The following is a 16,684-nucleotide window of genomic DNA, read 5'->3' as shown; positions in this document are numbered from 1 at the left end:
ATCATCAAAAGTGAATGCTTTTCTACTGTATACATCTATCGGTTGTACTAATTCTAAGCCTGAAAGAATCTTCTTTTCAAAGACCAGAAGAGGTATATTAAAGAGCACATGACTTCATGAGCATGCTGTGTTGCACAAGAAGCTCTGTGAAACTACTACCAGTGTTCCTGGTGTGGTGAACACCAGAAGCCCTTCTGGGCAGAAGATGGATCATCAGATTAGACGTATGCCAATAAAGAAACTTTCAGTACAGAAAATACCCTTGACCAAAAAAAAGTATATCCTCCTCTTTCAGCCATTGACCATTGGAAAATAATATTTCAGTACGATTTAGTCCTAATCTTCAAAAATTGCCTCTGTTGTGGTGAAGACAGATGGCACAGTAGCCATCAGTCTCAGATGTTAATAGCATTGTTACATCAAAGGTAATCTAATCTAATCACCTTCAAAGTGATACAAAAAAACCCACATCTTTACAAGTCTTTGAAATTTTCTGCACTTTATCTAACAGTAAAAATAGTTGATAGCCTTGTACTCATTTATTTATTTAGAAAAAAAAAAAAAAAAAAAAGTATATTTGAGGGTTTGATGTACCTCAGAAATGTGGAGGTTTTGCCCAAAAGGGCCACAGAAGAATTAAGATCTTTGATTCAATTAGTTCAGGCTTATTTATATGAAGGTTATGTGTTGAATTCAGTATAGCTGCACACCAAGCATAAATAAAGACTACCTTGTTCAAAATGTTATCAGGATGCACCAAAGATTAACCAGATTATTGTGATGTAGACCTTGTCTATACAAAATTTATATGGTTAATCCCAATGTCAGAGCTGAGAAGTTGAACACAAGGCTCATGGGGTGCACATGCTCATTCATGTATTCACGTATTCACTTCATTCACGTATTACATGAACAGCATTACATCTTCTCACACTAGCACTCTATCAGTCCCAATATAGAATATCCAGGGATCAGTAAAAATATATAGTAAGTTATTTTCTCTGGTTGATGTCAAAAGCATCTTCACATTGTCATTCTGCAATAAAATATTTGAAACCATCATTAGAACACTTACCTTTTTCCTTCTTTTCTTACTTCATGTCCTGAAATAATTATTTCTTCTTGGTTTGAAAAGAATAAGCTGACTGACCTCTGACAAGAATATACTGAACCATAACAGTCAGGACTGTTATGAACCTTAGAGGGGAAGAATACACACACAGAATAAATGTTTGTTCTCAACAATTTCGTGCAAGTTTTCATAAAGTCATATATGATAATTTATTTTTCTGAATCACTGAACCACTGAAAGAGTTTTAGAGAGAAATATTTAAAATGTAAAAAGGTCATACTTACAAACATATGCAAAAACAGAAGTTCATACTACCCAGTACTACTAAGAAATAGAGCAAGTGCCTAACAGCACAAAGCATCACAAGTTAGTGGCTTAAGCACTGTGTGAAATAGGTAGTTTACACAGATGAACTTCATAGACACCATAGTGTGCTGTTTTATCACTGCCAGTGTAGGAGCTTGTTACTTGCACTGAGACACCCCTACTGCTCATTTTCTAGAGGTCTAGAAAGGACTACTGTGCAATACAAAACCTCAGCATAGTGCCAGCATTCTCCGAGCCAGCTGAGACTGGCACCACCTGATCCAGCATGCCCTCCTGAACCACTCAGGATTTGTTGAGATTTTGGAGTGCTCCCACAGATTACTGCAGGCATCTAACATAAACACATCTGTTAAAACCCATTTTGCATTAGTTTCTCAGCATTGTCATTGGAGAAGTGTAGGCTCTTCCAAAGTCTGCCTGTCCCCATTGTACATAGATAGGGTAGTGAGTCAGGGTGTTGCCTTGAATCTGACATCAGCTTCCCCAGTTTCAGCACAGAAAGCATCACTCAGACAGAGAGAGATCTGCAAAATAGGGTCTCACAACTATTGGCAATATGTAATTTCCATGACTGCCCACTACTAGAGGTGTTAAACAGATCCCAGATGTGTACTTCTAGAAAAGAAAAATGTGTAATTCTTATCTTAGCGTGCATACAGATTTATGGCAATGAAGTAATCTCAAAACAAAAATAATGTTTTATCAGAACTTGGAATAGGCATGATATGCCAGCATGCATCCTTTTTATAGTTTGCAGAAAGGATGCTACCTTTGCAGTCAGGCTTCCTTTCCATTCCCAGTCATCAGCCATGGCAGAGCATGACTCCTGCCTTGTAGTAATTTCACAGAATTTCACAGAATTTTCTAGGTTGGAAGAGACCTCAAGGTCATCGAGTCCAACCTCCAACCTAACGCTAACAGCCCTCCACTAAACCATATCCCTAAGCTCTACATCTAAACGTCTTTTGAAGACTTCCAGAGATGGTGACTCCACCACTTCCCTGGGCAGCCTGTTCCAGTGCCTCACAACCCTTTCAGTGAAGAAGTTCTTCCTAACATCTAACCTAAAACTCCCCTGGCTCAACTTAAGCCCATTCCCCCTCGTCCTGTCACCAGGCACGTGGGAGAACAGGCCAACCCCCACCTCGCTACAGCCTCCCTTGAGGTACCTAAAAAGAGCGATAAGGTCACCCCTGAGCCTCCTCTTCTCCAGGCTGAACAAGCCCAGCTCCCTCAGCCGCTCCTCGTAGGACTTGTTCTCCAGGCCCCTCACCAGCTTCGTCGCCCTTCTCTGCACCCGCTCAAGCACCTCGATGTCCTTCTTGTAGCGAGGGGCCCAAAACTGAACACAGTACTCGAGGTGCGGCCTCACCAGAGCTGAGTACAGGGGGACGATCACCTCCCTAGCCCTGCTGGTCACACTGTTTCTTATACAAGCCAGGATGCCGTTGGCCTTCTTGGCCACCTGAGCACACTGCTGGCTCATATTCAGCCGACTATCCACCATCACTCCCAGGTCCTTCTCTGCCTGGCAGCTTTCCAACCATTCCTCTCCCAGCCTGTAGCTCTGCTTGGGGTTATTGCGCCCCAGGTGCAGGACCCGGCACTTGGCCTTGTTAAACTTCATGCAGTTGACCTCAGCCCATCGGTGCAGCCTATCCAGATCCTCCTGCAGAGCTTTCCTACCCTCGAGCAGATCGACACACGCACCTAACTTGGTGTCATCTGCGAACTTACTGAGGGTGCACTCGATGCCCTCGTCCAGATCATCGATGAAGATATTAAAGAGGACCGGCCCCAGCACCGAGCCCTGGGGGACGCCACTAGTGACTGGCCTCCAACTGGACTTGGCTCCATTCACCACGACTCTTTGGGCCCGGCTATCCAGCCAGTTTCTAACCCAATGAAGCGTGCGCCAGTCCAAGCCAAGAGCAGCCAGTTTCTTGAGGAGAATGCTGTGGGAGACGGTGTCAAAAGCCTTGCTGAAGTCAAGGTAGACCACATCCACAGCCTTTCCCTCATCCACCCAGCGCGTCACTCTGTCATAGAAGGTCTGTCTGTATCCCCAGAGACAACAGGGCTTTTGTTGGCCAGGGTGCACTCTCAGGACATGAAAAACATTGGTTCAGGTTTACTCTGACTGATGATAAGAATGCAGGTCTCCAACTTTCTGTGTGTATGCTTTACCCAGTTAATCACTACGACACAGTTTTGTATTACTTTGACAGTAGCTTAGGTGAGTCTGAAGAACATACCTTGTCCAAGGGCCTATGCAAAACTCCCGCTAATCTATGCTATGCTAATCTCAGAGGAGCAGGAATACCCAAACTGGTGTGATGCTCTAGACTACTATGCTTCAAAAGCATATGTGCTGGTTTTAGTAACAACTGAGGAGGCATGGGGATATGCTGTGAATCTTAGCTACCATTACCTAAATTAAAATGTAGACAGAGTTTAGACAGCTCAAGCGTGACTCCTCTGACCATGTGCATCAGCTTTCTGCGAGAAGGATTTGAGCCATGTTACCAATTTACTTGACAGTGCTGTGAAGCTAAATAGATGAGTAACTGTGAAACATTTTGCCAGCATAGTAATGGGGGCTGTAACTAGTAACTAGAGCTATCACTTTTGTAGAAAAGATTTATTGGTAAACACATACAGCACTCACACATACACTAACTAATCTTCCTAGGTTGACAGTTAATGCTGGAAGTGAAAAACAGTTACTGCTTCTCTGAGTGAAATAAACCAAGCCAGTAAAAGCATTAGGGTTTTTACGTGTATAAAGAAAGTTATAATTAAAGACATAATAAATGTTACTAGTATTGACAGATGGTTTCTATGTAAGCCTGTCCTAAGACAGAAACACAATCAAGGAAAATCAAAATAGGTCTTTTGTTTTATTCTGCTCTAGAGAGGTGGATTATTAAAACCAGAAGGACCATAATGTGAGCACTTGGCAAGACTTTCAGCTCTCCACTGCCCAGCTGATTGTGACTGTATTGCTTCAGCATTACTTGTGACTTTTCTGAATAAACATTTTAAGTTTTTAACAAAGTATGGCATTTGTTCCAGCAACTGAAAGGTAATTTCTCCCTTTCCAGAGCAACTGGAATACACTGAAATAAAGATTCTAGATTTTTAATATAATCTCGGGGTTTGCTATAGCATTTTCTGAAATCTCCTAAGAGATAATAGCTGCATACAAAGAATTAAAATGAAATAATGGAAGGTAGATGAAACAGCCTATGATCTGAGTGAGTAGAAAGGGCAGATTAATCTTCTCAAGATGCTAGTATTTGGGGGGACAGGAAATCATATGTTTATAAATGAAAACTTGTTCTTGGAGCAGGAATCAGAACCTAGATTTGCCCCTGTGATCACTGTGGCCACCATGGTTGCATTACAGTTAGGACCTCTCTTGTTCCCCCTCCCCTGCCCAACCAGCAGCAAATCCCAACCATTGAAAAAAATACCATAATGAGCTTATGTTCTCTGCCCACAGTAACCTATAGCCTGGTAGTTAGGGCACGTTCCTTCAAAGAGGATATAGGTTTGAACTCTGCCTGATCTCAAAATCATTAACCATGGATACCCATAAATCTGAGGAAATTACTAAAAAGAATGCCCCCTATACATAGGTCAAGATGAAGGCTTTTGAGCTGTTAACCTTCTCTGCATGACACAGGGGTAATCCAAAATTAGAACACAAATCCACAGCAGGGACAAACTTTTTCATGGGCCAGGGGAGGTAGCTCCACATCCTTGCATGTCAATGGCTGCAAGTTGGAGATTGGTACACTTGGGTGCCCAGCTACCAGGCAGGTAACAGCTGTTTTCAATTTACTTGGCAACTCAATTTTTTTCTACAATCTGACAGCTAAAGTTTATTGAAGTTTCCAAGGTCTGCCTTAAGACCCAATTTTGCTACACAGGATTTCCCAGAGAGGAGAGAACAGAGATCCTTTTTAGGAGAGAGGGAGTAAGAAACACTATTTTTAATATACTGACTCTGCTGATTATCATTTCATCGGTGTTTTGAGTTGCTGCAAACATGCTTAGACATTTTCCAGCAGCATAGTTTTGTATTTAAGTAAGTAATGCTACAGTTTGATCTATTTATTTTCTCTCTACTTACTTTACTTATGAAATACACGTATACGCAGTATGTTATTTCTAATGTATGCTCACATACTTACCCAAACAGTGTACTGGGGTTCTGGAGTACCGCAGTCTTTTGCAAAAATATAGGAGCAATTTCCCGGAAAGTAGTAGTAGATGCCATCAAATGTTTCAAAGTGATACTGTCCCCATGACTTGCAAATCCCATCTCGGTCCTTACCAGTGTTAGGAACTGGAAAGAACACACTGAGTTTACAACAAGCACGCATGGTATTCAAAAATTGACAGGTGGCAAAGGTGTCCACTGAAGTAAATGCTTAGAAGGGAAATAAGAGCTTATAAACAAAATGGACAACAAGGATGAAAGATAACCTCACTTCTTCAACTTTATTTAAAGTCAGTACTTTTTTTCTTTTTTTTTTTTTTTTTTAATATTTAGAATGCAGTTTTAGTCACATGCAATCATTGCAAGTTTTGGATTTGCTTTGGTAGAGGCATTTTAATTCTAAGTAGAAGCAAGAGATTAAAGTCTACTGAAGATCCAGAAAGATGATTCTTGCTAAAGGAGATTCCAGAAACCAGTGCATTGAAAGAGTTAATTATTTTATTTGCAGTAGGTCACTGCTAGAAAAATGCAGTGACTTTTTAGTTGTTCAGTTAACTATAAAAAAGCTGGCCAGCCGCTGACACACTAGACAGTGATCTGTTTCTTATGGCATCTGTGAATCACCATACACCAAATGTTAAAACGTAGGCATTTGTGACGGTGCTCTGTATATTTCCCTAACATATAATTTTAACCCCCGTGTCTTCTAGTGGATAACATCCCTACTACAAAGGAATCATAAAAGTGCTGTTAACAATATTGTTTTAAAAACTTTCCTCTTAAATCTTACTTGAACCCAAAACTTGACTCTTTTGGTCCCAGACTTACCAATTTGGCACCTGCTTCCTTGAGCCTGAAATAACTGACAATCACAGTCACCTGCCTCTGTGCAACCTGCTCCATTAAGGCAGTCTGGAGAACATGAACCTGTAAGCAAGGACAGCAGCCTTTTAGCAGATACAGCATTCTGCAAACAAATTGAGACCCACATTAAATTTGTTTATTGTAAAATCATTAGCAGCTGTATTAGCTAAGAAAATTAACCAACAAAAATCTCCAGTTTTTATCATTTACTTAAATTTATCCTTTGTGTTTCTTGGTTATAAGACAAGGTTCTCTTTTGGTCTGAGACTTGTACACTAACAAAGGAGCAAAAGGTCAACCTCCTCCCAGCAAACAAAAGGTCAAGTTCCCATGTAAAGAAACCAAATCCCAGTCCTCCTGATCTTGAAATACACAGGACACAGATTATTCTAATTGTCCAAATTCAGCACAATTTATGCATATGTTCAACTCCTCCCTCCAAGGCTTTACAGCAAAGGGTATATTCAGCTTATGAACAGTCTGGAATGCATAATTTACAAAGTCAAAAACAGATAAAAATAACCCTCCACGCATGCTAAAACTTTTAAAAGGTTATTTCTGCTTAAGAGGTGACTGGAGTCAGAGACTTAAGATTCCATGGGAATGGCTTGTTTTATGTTATAATTAGTAATTGTTTCTAAATGCAGTTTCATTAATGAGTTATGTGGTCTGCTTGGACGCTAAGACTTCACTGTCTACTAACCATTCACTGAGGTGGGTCTAAATCATAGTTCCCCAAAAGTGAAGGAGAAAGGAAATTTCAAATCTCAGGGTTTGCAGATAGTTGATTTCCTTGTTGGGGAGGAATTAAAACCCTAGATACAAACATTTACAAAGTTGCTTACAGAGATTTAAAAAACATTCCAGAAAGCAGGAAGGCAATGAAATAAATAGGCCCTTCCACACCTAATGGAAGCTACTGTAAGCTACTAGTGATGCTAAATGGGAACAAAACTAGACCTTTACAGTAAAGCTTACTTTTGAATGCTTAGTTTTGAATTTTTCCCATTTAAGAATTGCTTTCCAAATATGCACAGATACCCTGAAAATACAAGGCAAAAATACTGTTTATAGAACAGCATTAATGTGGAAAACTTTTTTGCTGTTACAACTATGAACTATGAATTATATATATTCATTGAGATGGAAAAACACACCTACCCAGGCATACATATTTTCCAAGGATACTGAAGTTCAGTTGCATACAAAAAACATTTCTGCAAAATAACTTGGACCTGCTGTAGGTGTTTGGACAGTGCCTGAACCCCTCTAGGAGTAACCCTGTGCTCATTGTCTGGGTACAACTGTACATACACATAACCAGATCATGCCTCTCAGACAAAATTACATCCTCTCACAAGGACAGAAAAAGTGGTAGTAAGAAAATTGTACTAGAAATAAACTTTAAAAAAAAAAAAAAAAATCAAAGGATTAGCTTAATTAGCTGTTCAGATTTGGTCATAAATCATTATTTTGAAAGTCTAATTTCAGTGGGAACCATATGCTATTTAACATGGATAAAATGAAGTAATGAGTTAGTGTGTTGTTTTTTTTTTTAGGGGACAAAACCACTGGCAACATGGGAAAGTAACAGGAAGGCAGCGTGTTCAGGGGCATCTCCTCCTGGGACGAGCAGCACTGACCTCCCGGTGGGCTGCGCATCAAGGTCCCGTGCAGGTGTGACTGAGGAGAGGCAGCTCGAACCTGACAGAAACACAAAAGGAAAATCAGTGTGTTTCTGCTTTATGAATGCACCACTATGAGCCCAGGGACTTGCAGCAGCGTTGAGTGAGGACTTTGAGGGTTATTTTAGCACAGGAGAGAGACTTGTGGCTGGTCCAGCACAGGGCATGGCCTCAAGTGCTGTGATTGGCAGCCCAGACTAGCAGGAAAGGCAGTGACTGCAGCACCTGGCACTGTGGGGAAGGGAAGCATGGTTTCTGGGGGACAGGGAAGGATACATCTGTGCCCTGGGGTCACTGCTGGCCTCCTCTCCATGTTTTCTGCTTCACCAAAGGCAACAAACCAGCAGGGCTCCACTGGGAGAGATTTGTGTTTACATTCAGGAGGAAGAGTGAGGGCTCAGACAAGACTCTTGCCTTTTTTGCTTCCGTCAAATACCAAATGTTTCTCCCCTAACTCATGCCCTGTGCCACTCCCCAGTCATCTAACTGTGGCCACTTCAACTGTGATGGATTTCACATCCCCCTTGAGATCCTTCAGAACTCATTTAAGCTGGTCTCAAACAAAAAAGGGGGGGGGGGGGGGGGGGTGAGAGAGAAGAGATCTGCCTGATCTGCATCCTGTCTTGTATAGGAACAGGGGGACTTGGGACTGTAAGGAAGTCCTGGATCTGACCCAACACTCTGCTATTGCAGTTTGTCGCGTCACATCATCTCTTCCAAGAACTAATCAAGTTCCACGTGACAAGCACTCTGGGGTTTTTGCCCCGACAAGTACGGTTGGGAAGTTTACCAGGATGAAGTGCTGGGCAGTTAAATATTTCCCCTGTACATTTATTCGTGGTCATTTAAAATCTTTTTGTTTTACAAAGCTTAGCCCTTTTTCTTAAATAGCTCTTCATTCCTGCTTTGTTTTGTTGCTTTGTTTTTTAAAAATTCCCTCTCTGCTGTATTACAAGAAAGCAGTTACCCTTCCATGCTCCCCACACGTCTAACACCAGCCTTCAGCAGTACAACAGAGCAAAGCAACTTGTTTAAGTCTTCATTTGCAAGATACTCTTTCTTCACTCCTTCTGCTAGTACTTCTCCATGTCTGGAGCTTAAACTAATGGATCTCGGCATAAACACAACAGTACAGTAAATGGTTCAGGTGAAGTCCCACCAATGCCTCATGCAGTGACATAAATACTTCCCTCCTCCAACTGGAAATACTTTGATGCACCCAAGTAGCACAATTTGTCTAAAATCAATCTGAAATGGACTTCACCAGCTCACCAGAAAGCTGTTCCAGGGTCCATCATTAGCCAGAGATGTTCCCCACCACCCCTGCACAAAAACACCCCTCTTCATATTCTCTCTTGGTTACCCTGAGCCAGGCCTCTCAGCAAAGAAGCTTTTTGCTTTTGTGCTGTTTTGGGGAGATAGAGCTTATTTGCTCTCCTATTGAGCACACCTCTGGACCCCCATCAGTTCCCAGAGCCCATTTCCCTCAGAAGGTGTCTTCCTAGTGAGGAGAAGAGGTATGACTCACCTCAGTGTTATATTTCATACTGGCTACCTTCTAACTTGGTGAGGAGACACAAAATTCTCCAAGGGACATAGAGAAAATGATTTGTGGTTCTGTTGCAGCCTGCCTGCAAGACCCTGAGAAGAGTCTTTGGGCTCCATGCCTGCCCCTGTAGAAGAGGGCTATAACAGCTGCTTGGGCTCTGTAGCCCAAGATGTCTACCCACAGGGGAATGAGTTTCCCCTTATACTACTAAATTTTAGTCAAACATCACCTTTGTGCAGCATAAGGCAGCAGTACAGAGTGTGAAGTGAGGAGGGACAGACCTTAGGCTGCAGTGGTAGGACCCGGGCCTGGGCTGGAACTGCCACCATCACCACACCACATGCAGGCTCCTTGTCTACAGCCATCATTGTGCTTTGCATCAAACACCAACAGCTTTCTAGGGCTTTCTGTTTGCCTTCACAAAAGGCAGAAGAACCATGGTGTTATTTCCCGTGGTATGCGTCAGTCAGTCTATCAGGGTGGGTGATTCAGAGAGCGTTTCGCCAAGAACAAATGAATGTGTGAGGCCATGGGTCTTGGCTGGAGGTGAGCAGGTAGGGAACAGCAGCTCCTCCTCACTGTCCTCCTGTTACCACAGCCTTGCTCCTTACAAAGGCCCCATTGTAACATCAGCAAAGCCCCAGAGCAGAAAAGGGGGAGGCTTTCCCCACCATCCCCCTTTCAGAGGTATAACCTACCTCTGCTGTTAAGAGATCTCTTTTCTGTCGAGTTGCATTAAACTCATTTCTGGAAGAAAACAAAAAGGAACCTGTTTAATCAAAGGTCCCTGGAACAGCCTGAATAAGCAGCTCCCAAGAGAGAAGTGTTTCTCTCTGATTACCATCACTTTATCAAAGAGGTCTTTCTTGGCTTAACATTTAAAATGGTGATTTTTTTTCATGGTCTCATTTTACAGAATTCAATAGTGCTCCAATCTCTGCTCTCAAACATGGGATGCTTTATTAGGGAGGTACATAGGTCTTATGAGGGAGAGGTAAGCAGGCAAAATAAGCTTTTATGACAGGATACAAAATTGCAAAGCAGTTTCATAGATACCTGGCAGTGTGTGTGGCAGCAAGTTCCCCCAAGTATGATTTGAATATATTGTGATAGGGCTTTAAATAGCAAAAGATGGCTTGCCAGCTATAGCTGACTTAAATTTGCAATTAAGTTTAGAAACAAGGGCAACAGGCTATAAAACATACTTAGTTTTATCAACAGTCCAAGATGGCATATCATTTGATATGCATGTGTGCTCACTAGATACAGAGGTCACTAGACATCCAAAGCTATGTCCAACTGGACACTTCTACTAACATCGATGGCATAGTTCCCATTTAATTCAATGGGATCAGGAACATTCCCTAGTTTGGGTTTTGTTTGGATTTCAGCTTCTACATGAAAACTTGTATTGAAAATGTTTATTTTATGGCTGTATAGCACTTAGTTTTCTGTGCTTCAAATAGCAGCTAGGATTTTATCATGCAATTAAAATTGTAGAAGGATACTCATTTAATGTATTTTTCCAGACATAAAATAATGATCTCATCCTGGTTTCATTCCATTATTCCACTAAGCTTTCTTGAGACCATAGAAGTATCATTTTTCATAAGTGCCTTCATTTTTCAAATAGAGGATCCATGCCTGTTGTGTAAATTCTTTGAAAAGAGATGTAAACATTCTGAGAGTGTGTTTTACATCCAATGCACATGTACTTGACATCTTACATGTCAAATTCAAGGCTATATTTTACTTTCTAACTTATGCTATATCAGATAAGTCTTATATGTTTTTGTTTTATTTGTAGAACTTGACAAATATGGAATAAAAACTTACCTTGAAGTTCTTCTCAAAAGAGAAAGCTTGCAATAAGATCCTGTAGATTAAAAAGTCATTAAGTTAAATGTTTTTCTACAAACTCACTCTGCATTTGGCAAACAACACTACTGAAATTTATTCTTTAAAAAATAGCTAATGATCCTGAGTTTTCCAGAGCACTTTTACATAAACTTTTTTCTCTTCCTAAGGGACCTAGCAACAGACGCTTTCCTTCCTGATAGCTTGATTCTTTCAAGGGCTTATCAACCCCAGTTTTCCATGGTCTCAACTCTGGTAAATACTACCACCAAAAAGAGAGAAGAGTTCTTAGTTGTTCAGAGGCTCAGACTAAATCTGATAAAATTACGGAAGGTAATTATAAGTACAAGGGATACTCAGAGCTATCCAGAATCAAGCTCCTTCAGCAGTTAGGTGTAATCATTTTCTGAATATTACTTGCAAAATTCAATTGTAATCAGGTTACACTCTTTCTCAGATTATCTTAGAAATCTTCATAATGGCTGCAAAGAAACTATCTGCAAGACCCATCTGAAGTGAATATACCAGTTAAAAATAGGATTGTTTCTATAACCAGAAGAGCAATTATTTATTCTAGCATTCCAAAAATGCTTAAACAAAGTGCAGGTGCAGTCTGATGAAATAAAGTCATACCTCGTTGAAATTCATTACCTGCTTACTCATCTGACAGTAGTGGCAAGAAATAAAAGAAACTTAAACATAGTTCCTTTATAATTATTTTGTAACAAAATTCAGACATAGAAAATGTGTCTTTTTAAAAAATAAGAGCTATATTTTAGCTTCAACACCTGTCAGAGAGAAAGGAGATATGTAAAATGGGTTATTTAACCTATGTTATTCTTTCATGAATTCCAAGAAGGGTTAAAAATATTGTTTGATAATGATAGAAAAAGAAGGAGCTGTATTAATAAAATATTTAGAGAACTCATTTTAAAAGTTAGTATTTCTTCAGAAATGGAATAAAGTTCTTACCTTGCAAAGAGGACAGCAGTGAATAAAGCAAAAATATACTCCACGGTATCATTAAATTCAGCTTTCCCACAATGTTCATTTCAGTATAATTTGGTAATAGGAAATTTATCCAAATTGATGGCTTTGATTATGATGGCATCTTATAACTACGTATTCCTACAGTGTGTTTAAATCCTTTCAAAGATAAACAGTTGGATGCATTATTTGAAATAATACAACACAAAAAGGAAAAAAGAAGACATCAAGCTTGGTAGATACATACAGCTTCAGGAGCTTTGCAAATGTTGCATACAACTTTCCGGCTGCATGTCTCTCATTAGTAATGCATGGTAACTCCTCAGCAGAGTCTGTATTAGTTACACTTTTGCTAGACCTGCAAGTATTACTCCTCTGTTGAGCTCAATCGGCCCTTTATAACACAGAAGACAATGACAGAAAGAAATTTTGCCATGTCATGATGGTTTGAGAGATCCTTCAGTTGTCATTACACCTTTGTGTGCTTTACAGGTTGCGTTGATCTCTGCCCTTTGCTTCTTATAGTGAAAAAATTTAGCAAGAACCTCCAGTTATGTTAATGCATAAAATATAACCAGATTATTTCAGAGATTAACATATGAATGTTCCTCATCTGTTCCAAAAGGAGAGACACAAAATTCCATCAAACAACACATTTGGATTCTTAAGAATATTTGAGATACATTCTTGTATATAGTTTGCTCCTGTCACAAAATAAAAATTCCCAGAAGATAATTGTACTTCACTTTCATTAAAAAACTTGTTTGGAAATTTTCATACTACCAAAAAGGAGAAAGAAGTCAACGGAGCCAAGGGGCTTTGTTTCTAATTTTCATTAAAATGGAAAAGTGTAAATTAACCAAAATTTAACATGAACATATATTAAAATGGAAAAACCTTACCCACTTTACTCTAAACATTAATAGAATCATTAAAAAGTGCAGTTTTAATGACACATATAACGGTAATTGAAATTACTGCAATTCACTTTCATTTGCAAAGCCTATCTTTTGCCTTATACTTCATTCCTCCTAGCACTTTGTAGGATGCTGGGAGCATTCTGCACAAGGTGGTTGTGGAACAAAATAAAATTCAGAAGTTTTGTGTCTCTCTCAGGTACAAATTTCTCCCATCAACTCTTTTAGCCCTTTCTCTTCCCCTCTCCCCTGATGGACTGGAAGAGAGGGCAAAGGAAAACACACAACCTTTTCAACCATAGTCAAAGACAAGTCCACACAGCAGTACCCATGCAGGTTTAGGATCACTGGTGGCCTAAGGACAATTATTGCAAACTGATATAATTTATTACAGTACACTATAGTTCCACTATTTCTTAAGTTTTATTACTGACTGTATTTAAGTGACTCTGGATGCAGTTTTCTACAAATACATACATGCACAAAATATTTACCAAACAGCCATTGAAATGGGTTATCTGTCCATCTTGTGTTTCATTATTCTGTAAATCCTAAAGGAAACTTACTTACACAATTCACATTTCAAGGAGATTTTTGCCTTGTTTTTACTTTTGACTAATTCCAGGCTGCTCCCACTCACTGAATATGCAGCCAGTCTGCATTTTCCAGCTTATTTTAATCTGCTCCACAAGATCCCAAACCACTCCAGTCTGCAGACTGAAGTAAAAGGATTGAGCTCCTTATCCAAATTAACACACTAATGTAGTCATAGTCACAGATTGCAAACATTTAATGGGGGCACCTACCCTGTAGGAGGTGGCAGGGGCTAATCAACATTTCATGCTCTCATAAATCTCCTGTTAGAGGATGATGCCTTGAGGTTGCTGTCAAGCTGAGATGAACCCAATACAGCATTAGAGTTTCCAATTTCCATTACCAGTCTCTGAGTTATTTTCCTCTGAAGCTATGTCTGATGTAGAAAACATTTCAAACTCTTGTAAGAAATCTGATCTGGGATTCTTCCACTCCTCAAGATGATATTTCACACCATGTTTCATATGTGGCATCAAAAATAATAAAACTTTCCATTAATATAAATTAACTCTTTTAATTTAACAGAAGCCATTAAAATGATTGTTTGTTTGTTTGATTTCAATTTTTCTATAGTAAAGTTGAGGTAATATACAGTGTTAGTATTTCGTTGTTGTTTGACTTCTAATGTCTTAAAAGTAGAACAAGCCTCTGCAGCTGTAAAGGGTCTTTTTAAGAGTTAGAGCAATAGGTTTCATTAGGTCTGGATATCTCTGCTCAAGGCAGGGTAGGAAATAGCACAGTCCCAAGCACATGAAGGACATTAGCTAATAAGGAAAAAGAATTATTCATCCAAGTATACTGAACTGTAGCTCATAGAACTATATTAAGAGAGAAAAAAAAAAAAAAGAAAAAGAAAAAGAAAAAGAAAAAGAAAAAGAAAAAGAAAAAGAAAAAGAAAAAGAAAAAGAAAAAGAAAAAGAAAAAAGAATCAAATTATATTCAAGCAATGACAAATTATCTACACAAGTAGTGGAATACTCGCAGATTGGGACTTCTGGACAATGTGATCAGAAACAATACCTTAGAAAATAATCACTTTGGTGAGAAAAAGTACACAGTACAGAACACACGTTGGCCTACACTTAAAGAAATCTGGTGTCATTTTTCAAGTTATAGATTTTTCTTTCAAAATTAAGTCAGAAGTTTTCAACACTAATATTTGCTTATTACCATCAAAATAAATTTGCTCAAGATTTTCCAACATAACATTTGAGATGACTTAATTTTATATACAGCTTATGCATTTTATCATGATTATAAATAACGGCTGAAGAAATAACAGCCTTCAGTTATCTTGGGTTCAAGCTTGCCCTGTTTTGGATTTGGATCCATTATCATCAGTAACAAAACATGGTACTTTTTAGAGCTCACACTCCAGCCTTAATTGAAGTGATAATTGAGCACGGTGTGCAGTTTGGGGCACCAAAGTACAAAAAGGATGTAAAATTATTAGAGAGCATCCAGAGAAGGGCTACAAAGATGGTGAAGGGCCTAGAGGGGAAGATGTATGAGAAGACTGAGGTCACTGGGCCTGTTCTGCCTGGAAAAGAGGAGGCTGAGAGGAGGCCTCATCGCAGCCTACAGATTCTTCACGAAAGGGAGTGAAGGGGCAGGCGCCGATCTATTCTCTTTAGTCACCAGTGATAGGACCCACGGGAATACTGTCAAGCTGTGACAGGGGAGGTTTAGGCTAGACATCAGGAAGAGGTTCTTCACTGAGAGGGTTGTCACACACTGGAACAGGCTCCCCAGGGAAGCAGTCACTGCACCAAGCCTGTCAGAGTTTAATAAGCGTTTGGACTGTGCACTTAGACACATGGTTTGAATTTTTGGGTAGACCTGTGTGGTGCCAGGAATTGGACTCGATGATCCTTATGGGTCCCTTCCAACTCGTGATATTCTATGATTCAATGGTATTTTCAATGAATAGTTAAAGTGGGGACACATTCCAATGTGTGTGCCTGATCTTCCTAAGAATTTATATCAGCGAAGCTCATGAAAGAGCTGGGTGATACGGTTAGGGGCATTTCTTCTGTTCCAAGAACTACCTCCACAGCTGCTCAAAAACCTCACTATGGGCTTGAAATCAAATTGTTTTTATTTCTTTGTGGAAGGGTGTCCTTGGCCAGAGCAAATGCTTAATCATCAGAGCTTGACTGACATCAGGAAAAGGGAGGGAAAGGGGGAAAGAAGAAAAGGAAAAAGGGGAAGGAAGATTTTTATGAAAATGTTTTCTCCTTACATATTCCGTTTAAAACTTCATGTTAATTACCCTTCTGCAATGAAGTTAAGCCCTCTAGTGGTTAATCGGCCAACAACCATTTAGAATAAAGATCTCCAGCCTTCCACCACCCAGGCAGACACTAGTCCAATTCCGCAAACATTTCTCATGTAAAAAACAAGTTTGTGGGAATGACATCACCCTCCAGTATTAATAGGGCATTTTCATAGGATCAGAGTTCAGTTCAGAAAGCATTTTTATTATGTTAAGAGCTTTTTGTCTGAAGAAATAACACACAGATATCATCTCTGGATATATTAGTAGCAATGCAAGTTTTATTTTCAGCCTTTCCATAAAAGAACAACAAAACAAAACCCCCCAGT

The 16,684-nt window shown here is 39.7% G+C and overlaps 1 protein-coding gene across 1 annotated transcript in view; it reads right to left on the bottom strand.

The window, feature by feature from the left end:
• OTOGL (otogelin like) overlaps positions 1 to 12,606 on the bottom strand; it is a 96,719-nt gene extending 84,113 nt beyond the window's left edge. The window contains exons 1-7 of the mRNA XM_032207556.1: positions 12,555 to 12,606; positions 11,562 to 11,601; positions 10,424 to 10,472; positions 8,135 to 8,195; positions 6,456 to 6,554; positions 5,599 to 5,753; positions 1,076 to 1,197 (exon numbers count right to left, since the gene is read on the bottom strand). Of these exons, the coding sequence (XP_032063447.1) occupies positions 1,076 to 1,197; positions 5,599 to 5,753; positions 6,456 to 6,554; positions 8,135 to 8,195; positions 10,424 to 10,472; positions 11,562 to 11,601; positions 12,555 to 12,606 (578 nt within the window). The remainder of the gene's footprint in view (positions 1 to 1,075; positions 1,198 to 5,598; positions 5,754 to 6,455; positions 6,555 to 8,134; positions 8,196 to 10,423; positions 10,473 to 11,561; positions 11,602 to 12,554) is intronic.
• Positions 12,607 to 16,684: the final 4,078 nt, after the last annotated feature.

Source organism: Aythya fuligula, chromosome 1 (assembly GCF_009819795.1).
Source record: "Aythya fuligula isolate bAytFul2 chromosome 1, bAytFul2.pri, whole genome shotgun sequence".
In the NCBI taxonomy this organism is placed as follows: domain Eukaryota; kingdom Metazoa; phylum Chordata; class Aves; order Anseriformes; family Anatidae; genus Aythya; species Aythya fuligula.
Note: the sequence above shows the minus strand (reverse complement) of the source record. Positions and strands in the feature narration are given on the sequence as shown.